Raw genomic sequence first — 14,472 nt, forward strand, 5'->3', positions numbered from 1 at the left:
GAGAGGTACTCAAGTGGGGCGGGGAGAGCTGAGGACAGGCAGAGAGCCTGGGCCCAGCCAGGCAGGATGGAAGGAGTCTACACGCTCAAGGGGCTCGGGAGGGGGACAGAGGGTCCGAAGGAGAGGGGGAAGGGCAGGAAAGAAACTAACCCCTGGACTCCCACATGCAGCCACAGGTGGGGGACCAACCCAATCTGTCCTCTAAGAGGAGGAGCTGGCTGACGCCGCAGATGCCACTACACAGCCTTCATGCCCTCTGCCTTTTCAGGACACAGCCCCTAGCTGAGGAGTGACTGGGATCTGCAGTGCCCGGGGTGGGTTCCAAGAGCCGCATAACCGCTCAAAGGCCGCCCCCCAACCCAGATTTATAGGATCCAGTCATAGGAAAGCGACACCCCGTCATCTCGTGAAGGACTAAACCGGAAGGGACACTTCCTGTCAGCAATGCCCAGGCCCTCCAAGTCCAGGGACCCCCCACAGGAGGTGCAGGGGAGGTGGGCTCACAAGAACGGGCCGCAGTGACTCCTTCCCGCGGCACCGCGCAGGCTCCGTAAACATCCTCTGACTGACTGGATGAACAAATATGAATCCCTGACCGCAGCGAAGCGGGGCTCCTCCTCCATCGGGCCCCTTCAGTCCCTCAGGAGCAGGTACCTCAGACCCCTGAGGATACTGAGGGGGGCTCCGTCCCTGCGTCTGGGGCCCCTGGGGCTGGGGAAGAGACAAGCACCCAGACAGTTGGGGTGTAACAGAGGGCCGCCCACTCTACCCCCTTCCTGGGGTTCCTCTCAGGAGGACACATTGAGAGGATGTTCTGGAGGACTTGGGGCTTTGGGGGAAAAAGCCCCTAAAGCAGAATTTTCCAGCCTTTCCTCACACACACTCTGGCAAAGTTCATTTTACGGAGACGCAGCGTGGTCTGGTACCTAAGAGCTCAGGCTCAGTAGCCACACCTCTTCGAATCTCGCCTTCACCTCTTTCTAGCCGTGTGTCCTTGCGCAAACGACTTAACATCGCTGGTCTGTTGACCGGCGGTGTGTGAGATGGGTGATAACACATCCCCAGGGTTGTGAGAGATGGAAGAGCCCTTGTCCTGCAGTATTGCCACACAGCGCCCAGAGCATGGAGAATGGCAGCCACTGCTGTTACTTCCCCCCTCTGAAGGGTGCAACAGGGTTCCTATTTAACGCTTAAATTAGTGGTGAATCCACATGAATGCTCTTCTGAGAATTTCACGGTGCTTCTGAAATCATCTCACCGGCCCAAATCAACCATACCCTGCAGGCATCAGGAAACTGATGAGATTTCCCTATTGTGAACAACGGGGACCAAGACCCTGGCCTCCTCCTCCCCTGCCTGCACCCTCACCTTGTCCAGGTCAACCCAGCAGAGGGCTGGATCTCAGCACTAACCGCAGCTCAGCTGGGCACTATCTCAGCCCTGGCAGCTCACAGAAGGCAAGCGGTTGGAGAAAGTAAGACTGGGTGGAGGGGCAGTAAGAAAGCTCTGGACTCCATGACTCACCAGGACCTAGGCCAGAAGTGCAGGCCATCTGTCCGGCTGACTCTGGCAGCAGCAGCAAGTACCTGCTGCCTTTCCAAAGGGGTGCCTCCCTCTCTGTCCTTTAGACAGCAGGGTCTGTCCCCACAGCAACATCTCCCAAGGTCTCCTCACTCCTGGACCTGGATATCTGATGCCTGGGGCTCCCAGCAACCCTCTTTCCAACCTGCACCTCATTCCTCTGGTCAGAAGCTCCCAGGGGTTCTCCAGGGCTCCCCACCACCAGCCAGCAAGTTGCTCCCCAACCTTGGCCTCCCGGAAAGCTGGCCAGTTTCCTCTTCGCTCTAGCTTCTCCCCCACCCCACTCAGGAACTCTCCACCTCAGCCCAGCAAGCTTCCACAGAATCCCCAGCACAGCCCAGGCCGCCTTGCCGGTCTCGCCCTCTCTGCTCCCCTCCCGGCGTCTGCAAAGCCTGGTCCCTCCCAGCCTCCCTCCCGAAGGCCTTGGTGACCCTTTGCCCCACACAGTTTCTTTTGCTTCTCTAAGGACGAAACTTACACCTCCCCTGTATGTTCCCTCGTCCCCAAGTAGTTGGCTCAGCATGGAGCAGTGAAGGATACAAAAATGCATCAATACTGTAATTAACAAAGAGGTCTTCCAGCCACAAGCTTTGCAGGGCACCCCTCTGGGTACTCCACGGCGGGTGGACAAAAGATGGATTCTGCCATTCCACATCAAGAAGGCACTGCTGTCCTGGCGCCCCCAAGGGGCTCTGCGGTGCCCCATCCTCTCCCCTACTGGTGGTCAGGAAGCCACCACGTGCACGTCACCCCCAGGGTAAGTTTCACCCCAGCGGCACTGGCCTGCCATGCCGAATCCTACCTCCCACGAGCATTTCCTGGGGCCATCTGGAGCCTGGTGCTGATAAATTCTTCCCAGTGACCACCTAATTCGTCAGGTACAGGGGGATGAGGAAAGAATTCGGCTAGAAGAGGAGTATTCTGGGCAGAGGGAACAGCGCAGGGACAGTACCTGCAACAGTGTCAACATCCTCTTGCTCAGCTGCTGCTCTGCAGTCCAGGCTATACCCACCCCACCCCCGCCCTCACCTCCAGCTCCCTTCCATCCACGCCTGCCCACACTTAAGCTTCTCTGGGGTGATCAATGCATTGCCCTGGGGACTGGCCTCTCGGAGGCTATAGGGGATACAAGCCCAGGGACACAGCCTGAGGAAGGGCAAGGGGGGCCTGGAGGAGACCCGAGGCAGAGGGCCACTCCAGGCATCCTCCCTGACCTGGCCTCTCACCAGACATCTCCAGCTCCCTCTGTCAAAGGCTCCATAGGGGAAAAGGCCGAGTCAGCACTCTGGCCACAACTCTCCCAGGGCCTGGCTTTACAATGTGCTCTGGGGCTCTTGGAATGGCCATGCTCCTCCACCCCTCCCACCCAGCCTGCCTTCACAGAGGAGTGAGATGCAGGGAGGCAGGGGAACAGCCTGGGTGCCTGGACCTGCAGTGGATAGGGATGTACTTCCTGGTTTGTCTTTGCCTGACATTCAGTTCCGGGTGGGTCTGGAATTCAGCAGAGGGGCTCTGCCCGGTGTGAATATGCATCACCTGGCCCCCACCTCTCCCATCGGCACAATCGGGCACAATCCGAGCAGATACGTGTCTTGGTCGCCTACGTCACGCCATCAGTGGGGCAGGCCAACCCAGCAAGCACTGGCTGTGGCTAGAGGCCCCAGATCCTCCAGGCGGCTGTCTGGACTTGGCACAAAAGTGCACACGCTGCACTGACTGTCCCCTTTCACTCAGCCCCCTCCCCAAATGAAACGTAAAGCAAGACCAAGCTTCACAGGCCCAGCAACCCAAGCTTCACAGGCCCAGCAACGGGGCTGTAATAACCACACCCCCTGGCAGTTCCAGCTCTGACTCCTGCAAGCCCCCCAGGAAGTAGATCTTTCCCTTTCCCTCTGGGATTCCTGGTGAGGAGTCTGTCTGTCCCCACACTTCACTGTCATCCTTTGAAAGACCAGCAGAAAGAACGCACAGCTTCGGGTTTTTGTTTTGTGGGTTTTTGCATCTTTAGCAGCTTTTTTGCCGCCCAAGATCTGTCCCTTCTGGAGGGGTGCCAGCTTGGCCAGAGCCGCCCACACAACACTACACCACACACACACACACACACATACACACACGCACACGCACACCGTGCCCAGCCTGTCGCTGCATCCTCCTGATGGCACAAAACTGCCCCACAGAGCTGCATTCAACTGGTGCGGATGCCGCATGCCACAGGCTGTCCTTGAAGACCAAGTGTGTAAAAGAAAATACAAACATCCCCGAGGTGCCGGTAAAGGCAAACAAGCCCTTACGAATAATTCAAAACAACAGTAATCATCGGTCCTGGAGCAAAGCAAGGAGCCCGGCCTGGAGCCTCCTCTGGTTTCGTCGGACGCGCCCTGCCTGTCCCCGGGCCCAGGGTAGGGCCGGCGCCGGGTGGTCCCAGAGGGCGGGCGCGGGGGTCCTCCCGGAGCCCGCCCTCTTCCTCCGAGGCGGCTCGAGACCCCCGGGCTCCCCTCCCCCGCCGCCCGCCACATCTGGTTCCACTCAGATCCTCCCCCCACCTCCAGGCGCGCTCCTCCTCCCTTCTCCCCCGCTTTCAGAAAAGCGGAGGCGATTTTTAAAAACCCAGTCACACACGCACACACGCACACACACGCACACACACACACACTTCTGGGGAAAAAAAGAAAAAAAGGAGGGAAAAGTTGGGAGAGGCCCGCTCCCCGGCGCTCCCCGGCGCTCCCCCCGCCCGCCCCCGAAGTTGGCCAAGTTGGCAGCGCCTTACCCGAGAGGGCAGCGGCGGCGGCCCCGGGGCGGCCGAGGTGCAGACCCCCGAGGAGCAGGGCGCAGCGCAGCAGGTGACGAGGCCAGGGCGCGGGGGCCGGCCGGCCGGGCCCCATGCCCGCGGCGTGGCGCTAGGGGACGCAGGGACCGAGGGCGCACGGGCGCGGCGCGCAGTGGCGGCCCCGGCGCTGGGCTGTGGTGACCGCCCGCGAGGGGCTCGCGTCTTCCTCCGGGTCGGGAAGAAGTGATGCCTCCCGGGGCGAGGAGGGGAGGAGGAGGGAAGGAGGCAGGCCGGGCGGAGGGAGGGCGGAGGGAGGAGCGCAGAACCCTGGAGGAGGGCTTGAGGGGCAGAGGGGAAGGGAAGCGGGCAGCGTGGGAGGGGAAGGGGAGGAGGAGCGGGGGGGCGTGGGGCCGGGGCCGGGGCCGGGGCCGGGGCCGGGGCCGGGGCCGGGTCCCGAGAGAGAGCGCCGAGAGGGAGAGGAAGGGGAGGCGGGAGAGAAGGATCTGCGGGGTCGAGGAGGACCCCGGCGTGCACTCTTTCTCTCGCTCTCCGCTTCCCTGTCTCCCCGCCTCGCCTTCCCTCTCTTCTCTGTCCGGGCCTGGAGCCCCAGACGCTGCGTCACAACTCCCCGGCTGGCGCGGGCGGGGAAGCAACTGCAAAACTTTCCGCAAACTTCACCGCGTGGCGGGACGTGGGCTGCACCGCCCGACTGGGCGGGGCGGCGGCGCGCGGCTGACCCAGGCGGCCAGACCCCGGCCCCTGGCACCCCCTCTGTCCCGCCTCTTTCTGCCCACGTCTCCAGCCGCCAAGCGTCCGCTACCTCCGCGCCTAGGAGGACCCCTCCCCCGGTCTGATGGGGAAGGGGCGGAGCCCAGGGCTCGGCCACCCAGGCAAAGATTGGGGGAGGGGGAGGCAGGGTCCCTGTGCCCTGTGCGGGAGGGCAAACACTTGCAAGTGTTGTTTTAGCATTTGCGCGTCCCCCTTGTCTGCGTCTCTGGCGCAAAGCGGTGTTAGTGCTTTTGCTAGATGGGGCTGTATCCAGAAACCCAGGTAAAATCCGTCCACCGGACGTCCCGGAAGACAGACATCATCACTCTCACCAGCAACCGGACTGTTGACGGGTCGCAAAGGACCAAATGGAAATTTCATAAAAGAGAAGACAAGCCACAGTTATTTCGTATTATGCAACAGGTCACTGCAGCGCAGAGCACTGAACTGAGAGGACGTTAAGAGTCCAGCCCCACCTCTGATTCCCTGAGCGACCTTGAAAAAGTTCCTTGGGATGTCTGGGCTCAGAGCCGGCCTGAGACATTTAGAGACCCTAATGCGAAGAAGATTCACATTCTCCCACCACGAGTAATCAAATAAAAACACTATGAAACTCTAATATAAATTTTATTGTTTCCTGTACTGTCCACCTCAGTGCTATTTTTGGAAATAACAAATTCAATGTTTTTTCTTTTTACTACCCTTGCCTTGGGTAAACCTTCCCCCATTGCTGCAATGAGGGTATGGGGCCAAATATGCTCACTAGCTCTTTCCATCCCTGCTGGGCTGAGATTCTTCGCAAATATCAACCTAGAGGCTGCAGGACCCCAAAGTGAGCGCCCACTAAAATCCCCTAGAGTCCCCTGGGAAGGTCCCTACTATCCACACTCTGGCCCTAAAAAATGGTTAGCAGTCAGGCCAGCAAAGCCCTTGGCACTCCACAGCTAGCTTGGGCAGGTCTGACAGACCTAAGTCCCTTCTGGTGACTGCCTTCACTGCCCTTTAGCACACATCTTGATGTGGCATGTCCTGGGATCCCAGCGCTCTGCGGGTTATTGACCACGCTGGGGCTGCCTCCAAGATCACCCTCTTGGTGCCCCCTTTCTCACATTATTCACAAGGGGGTTCAGGATTTGCCAGCTTCAGCTAAGCTGCCCTCTCTTTATTCCTGTCTGAGCAGCCAAAACACAGGAAGCTTCTTCTCTAAGTCATCTTACAGGCTTCTGTCTGCTTGCTTATCTCTGGATGTGCTGGCCACAGTTCTCACCAAGGAGTCCCCTTACCGCTGGAAGGGAACTCAGGCAGGGCTCCCAAGGAGCCCTCCAGATTCTGGAACAGGGTTGGATCTCTCTTCCCCACCAGCCCAAGTAGGTCTGGGCATTCCTCCCACCAGGAGGACAGAAGCTGACTACCTGACATCACCAGTGAATCACGTGGGTCCAGAAAGTCCACCACTTGCCAGCACGGTGCCCTAAGCGCCCAGTACACAAGAGATGCTCTCATTTCTTCGTTCACCCATTCAACAAGCACTGGTGGCTAGCCCTGGGCTAGCTGCTGGGGAACAATGACAAGCAGAGTCGCAGTCCTAGAAGAGTTTTGTTTAGTGGGGAAAATGACACAATTTTTGCCATATTCCAGCCGGAGAAGACTGCCACGAGAGGGCTGAGGAGCACGGAAGTATGTTGCGCTACCAGCAGAGGCAGATGTCTGTTCGTCTCTGAGGCCCTGTTCTAGTCTCTGCCGAGGGTGAGGCTTCCTGCTGCAGCGTGCCAGGGTTACGCATTGTATTCTGCTGATTGTCTGGGCCCACATCCGTGGCCACCATCTGTCTTAGATCTTGAGCTTGCAGGGCAGAGAGCCAGCGACGTCTGGGCAGTTCTCCCTGTGGAGAGTCCAGTCCAGTCCCCCACCGCTTAAAGATTTTGTGCAGGATCAGTTGTCAGTGGAAGGTGGTCACAGTCTGCAGGAGTGTTGGGTGTTGTGAGGAGGTTGGGGCTTTCAGAGGGACCCCCTCATCAGCACCCAGAACCTCATCTACTTCCAAAGAAGGGCCAGTGTCCCCTGTGCCTACTGCCTCCTCACCGTTCCTGTTGACGCTCAAACAGCCGTTTATTGAGGGCCTACTGTGTCCCAGGCATCAGGCTAGATGCTGGGGACTTAGCCAGTCCAGGGGATTTTTGCCAAGATGATATTCACTATAATGGAATCGATACTGAGAAATGGCTCTCAGCAGCAAAGGCACTGTGGGTCTGCTGATTTCATCAGAACCAGTTTAGAGGAAGGAGCACAGACTTTGGAGTCAGAGAGACCTGAGTTAGAATCCTGACTTTCCCAGTTACTTGCTTTGTGACATGCAGTGAGTTACTGAAGCTCTCATTGAGGTCACAATTCATATTTGTAAATGGGGTAACAATTCCTATCTTGTCCTGAGAATGAAATATTTTGTGCAAAGGGAGGGCACGGCCCCTAGATAAAGACATTCAGGAAACGTCGTACCCTCCCTGCTTCCCATCTTCCTCTGCTGTTTGGACATCAGGGTTATCTCCCTTACTCCCTACCCTGCACCCTGCCTACCTTTCGACCCCACCCCACCGGCCACGAGAGCTGCACAGGTCAGTTTGATCAGGATTGCAACACGATGTTTTCCTTTGCCTGAGAGAACAAGACAACCTCCCCACCTGCTCTGAACATCTCCATGTTTAACTGTACGTAAAAATGGTGTTCCGAAGTGTAAACGAAACCACTAAGAAGTGGGCTCTCTGCCCACTTCTGCTGGCTAATAAAAACATGTCCAGAAGTAGTGGGACGAGGCCAGGCCTGGGGGTCGGAGTTGAGCTGGAATTCCAGCTCAGCCACCCACTATCCAGGTGCCCTCCGGGCAAGTCACTTCCCTTCTGAGTCTCAGGAGCCCTTTGAAGTACAAGTTTTGGGATCATTACTCACTGTGCTTAGGGCTCCTCTTGCATTAGTCTCTTCTTCCCTGGTTCTGGACCTCAGCAGCCTCTCAGGCCAGAGGGTGCCCAGGAGAGCAGAGCCCGTGGACACTCCTGGCAGCCGGGCCTACAACAAAAGCTTAGGAGAGAGGAACACAAGGCAGGAAGAACGCAACTGGATGGCCAAGTAGAATAGGAGAACATAAATAAAGGGAAGAGGGACTTCCCTGGTGGTCCGGTGGTTAAGAATACACCTTCCAATGCAGGGGATGCAGGTTCGATACCTGGTCGGGGAACTAAGATCCCACATGCCACCGGGCAACTAAGCCTGCACGTCCCAACTACTGAGCCCACACGCTCTGAAGCCCACGTGCCACAACTAGAGAGAAGCCTGTGTGCTGCAACTAAGACCCGACGCAGCCAAATAAATATTTTTTAAAAAGAGTTTGATCAACTAAAGGCTCTGGCTAATTAGGTGGCAAAATCTGATGAAAGAAAAAGGGAAGAGAAGAAAAGAAAAGAAAAAAGAAAAGAAAAACAAAGATAATTGCCTCAGTCCTAACCTGAGGCAATTAGACTAAGGGGGTATGAACCCCAAGGAGCATCTAAAATTTTCCCCACCCTGCACCTTTCCAAGCCAGGGGAAAAGTCTGGCCAAGCCTGGCGCTGGTCTGGGAAGATCCCAACCCTTCCACCTTCTCCCTGGGCTCCTGCACCTCAAACCCTTGGCTCTCCACTCAGGCAATCTGCCCTTTGAGTCCCCCCTTGTCCGCAGCACTGAGGACCTGAGACAGAAGGAAGAAGGCAGGCTTGGGGTTCAGACACACCCAAGTTTCAAGGTTTGGCTCCACCTCTTCCAGCTGTGTGATCTTGGGACAGTTAACCTAAAAGAAACATTATTTCTCCCAGGACTTCCCTGGTGGCACAGTGGTTAAGAATCTGCCTGCCAATGCAGGGGACACGGGTTCAAGCCCTGGTCCGGGAAGATCCCACGTGCTGCAGAGCAACTAAGCCCGTGCGCCACAACTACTGAGCCCGTGCGCCTACAGCGCATGCTCTGCAACAAGAGAAACCACCACAATGAGAAGCCCGCGCACCAAAATGAAGAGTAGCCCCCGCTCACCACAATTACAGAAAGCCCGCGCGCAGCAACAAAGACCCAACACAGCCAAAAATAAATTTAAAAAAGAAAAAAAATTTCTCCAACAACCACATTACTGGGGAATTTTATGGCTGTCTGTCTTCTCCTGGTCTACCCCATCATGGCCACAAATATAACCTAAAAACAAGTCTGCCCACTTTCCCTAGGTTCTTTCCTTTACTCCCTCTTATTGGAGGACACTGAACAGGGCTCTCCACTCCCAAAAGGGCCACTGAAGTTTGTATCCACTCACTTCGAGCCCGAGGCCTGGATTAGAAAACTTCCTTTGAAGGGACTCCAAACCCCAGCTTCTTCTTCCCCAAGGAACAGGAGATAATTACCTCATGACTCCTTCCAGGAAGCAGGACATGCAGGCCTCCTCGCCATGCATCTAGTTTGGATGTGCCTCCCAGTTGGAGGAGTCACTACAGTGATGCCCACAGCTAACAGCAGGGCCCCAGAGCAAGCTCAGAGCCGGGGGGCTCACAAATCCAATGCCTCCAGGATCCTCACTGGCTCCTGTGTCTACTCAGGAGGCTTCAGCAGGTCAGAAACAAGCTGGCCAATGGAGGCTGAGAGAAGGGTAGAGGTTGGCCTGAGGCACCGCCCCAAACGAGAGGGGGCGACAGAGCTGAGCTGAAGGATGCAGTTCCCAAAACCTTCCTCAACTGCCCTACCCAGCTGGTGCCAGAGCAGGCAGAGAGGGGTGTCGCATCACCCTGTCTGCTCTACGGGGCCCTCTCCCGACCTGGAGGTGCAGGTCCTCTTAGCCTGTCTCCGTGCACTGAGGACAGGGCGAGCCAGGAGTCGAGGCCTGCTCGGCCCCACAGCTCTGGCTGGGCCAGCAGCTTCTGCATCCCTCTCTTCAAGAGGTCACCTGAGGCTTCAAGAGGGAGGTCCTGATTCCCAATTCCCAACTCAGGACGGACAGGCAGGATGAGGTTTTCTCCAGTCTCCATACTTGACCCTCCGAATGCAGGGCTGGGCCCAGTTCCTGCCCACAGTTTTGTGTGGCCCTCCCAGATCCTGACCGAAGGCAGAGCCTCCCCTGGCGGAACAGAGCCCCGCATGCAGGTGGCTGCAACCAGCTGGCCCGGCACCCGCACTCCAGCTGCAAGAGACCGGCCAGACCCTTCCACAGCCCCCAGCGAAGCAGCAGCAAGCACAGACTGGGGCACCAGTGGCTGGTGACCAGCATTTTTAAGAGGAAGTAAAACAGTAAGTATCAGTGCATTGCACATGAGCTAAATTCTAGTCTGTGAAGTGTGCATTGGGTTGAGACGTTAAGGGTTTCTTTTTGCGGCTTGCCATCAAAGAAATTTGAAAAATACTGCTGCTGAAGACCTGGAACCAGCTACACAGTCTCCCTGGCTGTCCCTGCCCAGTTCCGATCTGCTCACTCCCTGACCAAAGACCTGCATCCAACACACTGCCCCGACCTCCTCCTCGGTCTCTCATCGAAGGTCTCTCACCCCCACCTGTCCAGCCCAACTTCCCCTTCCAGGAACTGTGCTTCAGCAGGCCAACGACCCGACATTCCTTTAGCCACGCCCTGGGTTCACACACACACACACACACACACACACACAGACATACGACAAGGAGAGAAGTAAGGGAGAGGTGTTCAAGGTGTTGTGAGAGCCCAGAGAAAGGAAGGCTGCAGGGGACGCTTGAGCTGAGTTTTCAAAGATGCTCAGATGACCAAGTCCTGGAGGCGTGAGAGAGCAGGGAGAGATCTAGGCATGACAGACACTTCACGGCAAGAGCACAGAATGGGTGAAGGACCCTTTGCGGCAAACACTGCCTTTCCTCACTCTCTTTCATTCTGCCCATCTTTCAAAGCCCAGTTCAACGCCATCTCCCGAATCCCCAGGAACCTCATCTCACTCTTAGGGAATTCATCAGCTCCAAGCTTACATTTATTACATGTAGCTACTAACTAAATGATAACACAGGAGCCAAGTCTGATGTACCTTTTTACATCCCACACAGCCTAGCCCAACGTATTAGAAACAGAAAGCTCTACAGAGAAGTGTTTTGAGTGGATGCATGAAGTTTAGAGCTGTGACAACTGTAGCTCAGAGTGTGTGAGTGCCTGGCCCAGGGTCGCAGAGTATGCAGTCTTCACTAGGAGCTCTCCTGTTGTCTTGTTTTATCAGATACCAAAACCAGGTCCAGTTTTGTCTGGGCCGAGGAGCAGGGTTAGCATTAAGGTTGTGGGTAGGGTTCTGGGAGTCTGTAGATGCGAAGAAGCAACGGCTCCTGAAATTAATTTGCATGCCCTTCTCTTAGGGCACAGGGCTGAGTCTGACTCTAGGACAGTCTTCCTTCTAGAAACAGGCCAGGGCCCACCTGCACTGGAGGCCCTCTGTGTCTTGCAGACACCTCTCCAAGGGCCCCTGTGACGCAGAGGAGGCATCTAGCAACACCCTCTGCTTTTTACTTTTTCAGTTGCTGAAAACATCTTTACATCTCTCATCCCCTTCAAGACTTACAGCGACCATGAGCAGTCAAGGCAAAGGGTCTGATTCCCACTTGTCAGTTAGGACACAGGGACAGGGAGTTACAGGATTTTTCACTTCCTCATCTACAAAGCAAGATGACACGATAAGAGGGCTTAGGGAACATGAGGCGGGAATGTTCTGGGAAACCATGGCCCCTTCTTCCCACCTAACTTCACTTCTAGATCAGGACAGCAGAGGCAGGGCTGCTGCCCAAGCCAGCTGGGTCTCCAAGTAGATTTCTAAGGGCCAGCCCTGAGGGAGAGGGGTACTCAGTGAAGGGAGCCCCGGGGCAGTGGAACCCAAGATTAGAGAAAGATATGCTTCCGGCTGGGCGCCAAGGTACAGCCTTTAGCTCCAATGCTCTCTGCCCGAAGATGGCACTCAGAGAATCCACCTCACAACATGTTCAAGCCTGCAGTCCCTCCCCTTCGATCCTGCTCTACCTACGTACTACCAGTCACCAAATCAATCTGGGCTTTGGTTTCCTCATATATAAAATCAGCGAGATGCTTCTATGAAGCAACACAGCTGAGGAACTTCTCTGCAAAGTAGCAGTGCGAGAGCCCCTTCTGTTTGCTGATACCGCCCTCTGCAGCTCCTCCCCCAAGCTGCCTTGGGGGTGCAAAGGCTGGGACAGCACAGGAGGCCACCACAGTGGCAGGCTGTGCCTGGAGGCCAAGGAGGTTGAGGTTACCACAGTTCTCTGGCCGGGCACTTACCGCCACACCCAGGCCTGACCGGTGGCCCGCTGCTCTCTGACCCCTGCACACCACGGGGTCTCTTGCCCAGCACCACACACGCCCCCTCCGCCGGCCAGCCTGTCTCAGGCCCTGCGAGCTTCCCCTGCACAATAGAGCTCTTTATTCCTTGCCCCTACCATGTCCCAGACCTGCTCCCGGGCCTGCCTGTTTTCCTAGCCTCTGGCAGGTTCCCCCAACCCACCCACAGAGCTTGGCATCAGCCGGAGTCCCACCTCCTCTCCCCACGATCTCTCTGCAACTCTCTCCTCCCCAGAGCCCTTCCAAGGAGCTGCAGCTCAGCCCCAGGATCTCCTCAGCCCGGATCCAGATTACCAGGCTGGATTCATAAGCAGACCCAGGTCTCAGTCCTCCGGCAGCCCTGGACCCCTCAGATAAAAGAAAAATGTGATAAATGAATTCACAAGAAGGAACTGATGAGTTGTTACATATATTTTAAGAGAAGGCCAAAGGTAAGAAGCTTTGCCTGAAGGAGTGAATGATTCTTGAGTATATTGTTAGGTACCAAGGCACCAGTGTAAGGGTACAAAAGGGCATAGAAATGACATCTGGTCCTAGGACAGCCCAGAGCTTAAAGCAGATTTTTAACCCCAACACAAAAAATAAAACAAAGCCATCTCCGTCTTCCAGCTGGGTGAGTTTAGACAAGTCCTGAGAGCCACCCTCCAGCTGCCCCCTTGCTGGGGTGGATGATAAGGTCAGTAGGGCTTGTGACCTTCAGGGCTTATGCCATCTGGGAGACAGATAATGGGAGGGGGGCAGCTGAGAACATACATTCTTAACAGGTTCCCAGGTGATGCTGATGCTGCTGGACTGGTGGCCACACTGGCCTATAAAACGCCTCCTCCCACACTCAGCCAGAAGCAGTCTTGGATGCAGGGTAAGAGAAGGCTGCTGACCTTGTAGGACAGAGGTTGATACTGAATCTCAAGCAAGAGAGGAAGGCTGCTGAAGGGTCTACATCATTACTCCAGACAAAATCTCCTGACAACCTGGAGAGTAGAAAGGCTCTGAACCTCAACCAGCAAACTTGGGAGTCTCACTAAATCTTGTGATCTTTTTCAAACCACATTTTTTGATTTCCCTCTTATGTGCCAGGTACTTTAAATACCTTATTCCTACTCCTCACTATAACCATGCAAAGAGATATTCCTGAAGCTTGCAGAGGGGGGATTTGAACCAGACCTAATTCTAAAGCCCAGCCTCTTAACCTCTAGGTGATTCTGCCTTAAGAAACTAAAACAGAACAGCTAGTTTGTGCACCATATGTCTCTCTCCCACTTAACCCCACGCGGATTTTAATTACAGACGAAGAGGGCTTGAGTGATTGGAATGATGAGTAATGGAGAGAAGAAAAAGATTCTCAGAAAGCAAAAGATTGCCAAAGGTGGGTCGAGTTACTTGTAAACTTCGCCTTCTTAGGAGCAAGGAGCTGGACCCAAAGCTTGCTTCTAGCTCTAGGATTCGAGGAGATAACTATGTTTAAGGAGAGTTATTTTCTAAATTAAGAAACACAGAGCTCCTTGACTGCTAATCTTCTCAGCTGGAGGAAACCCTGTCCTTCCTGGACTAGAAAGCAGACAAGAAACAAACCCTCTAAAAAGGACAGCAGATGTGTCCAGGTCAGCCACAGAGTGGGGTGCGTACGGCTCTGACTGGCGATTCTCTATTTACAGCTGCCCATGTCGTGATGGAAGATTCAGAGCCCAAGCCCTTCTCCTCGACCCCTGTATTCCACCCCTTCCTGGAGCCCAGTGCCTTTACCCCTGAATGGTGAGCTCATGCTCATGGCTGGGCCTTCCCCACTCTGTTCACTGCTGTGTCCCCACCCACAAGCCTAGCTGTTGGCACATCAGGGGTAGAAAAGACGTTGCATGAGTCCACACATTCCCATCATGCCTGCAACGTCCACTGGGACTCTGCCAGCTGCCAGGATTCCTCTAGCTATACTCTAGGTGGTAAGGGCCCCGTTTGAAGCTGGAGAACTAGAGTAAAAATCAAGAGGCTGGGAAATTCACTT

The 14,472-nt window shown here is 55.6% G+C and overlaps 1 protein-coding gene across 2 annotated transcripts in view; it reads right to left on the bottom strand.

The window, feature by feature from the left end:
• Positions 1-4,979, bottom strand: part of MRC2 (mannose receptor C-type 2) — a 53,502-nt gene extending 48,523 nt beyond the window's left edge. For both annotated transcript variants that reach the window (XM_081218554.1, XM_081218553.1), the window contains exon 1: positions 4,349-4,979. In XM_081218554.1, coding sequence (XP_081074680.1) covers positions 4,349-4,463 — 115 coding nt within the window. In that variant the 5' untranslated portion in view covers positions 4,464-4,979. The remainder of the gene's footprint in view (positions 1-4,348) is intronic.
• Between the last annotated feature and the right edge of the window lie 9,493 nt (positions 4,980-14,472).

The sequence above is a fragment of the Mesoplodon bidens genome, assembly GCF_964165515.1.
Source record: "Mesoplodon bidens genome assembly, chromosome: 19".
NCBI lineage: Eukaryota > Metazoa > Chordata > Mammalia > Artiodactyla > Ziphiidae > Mesoplodon > Mesoplodon bidens.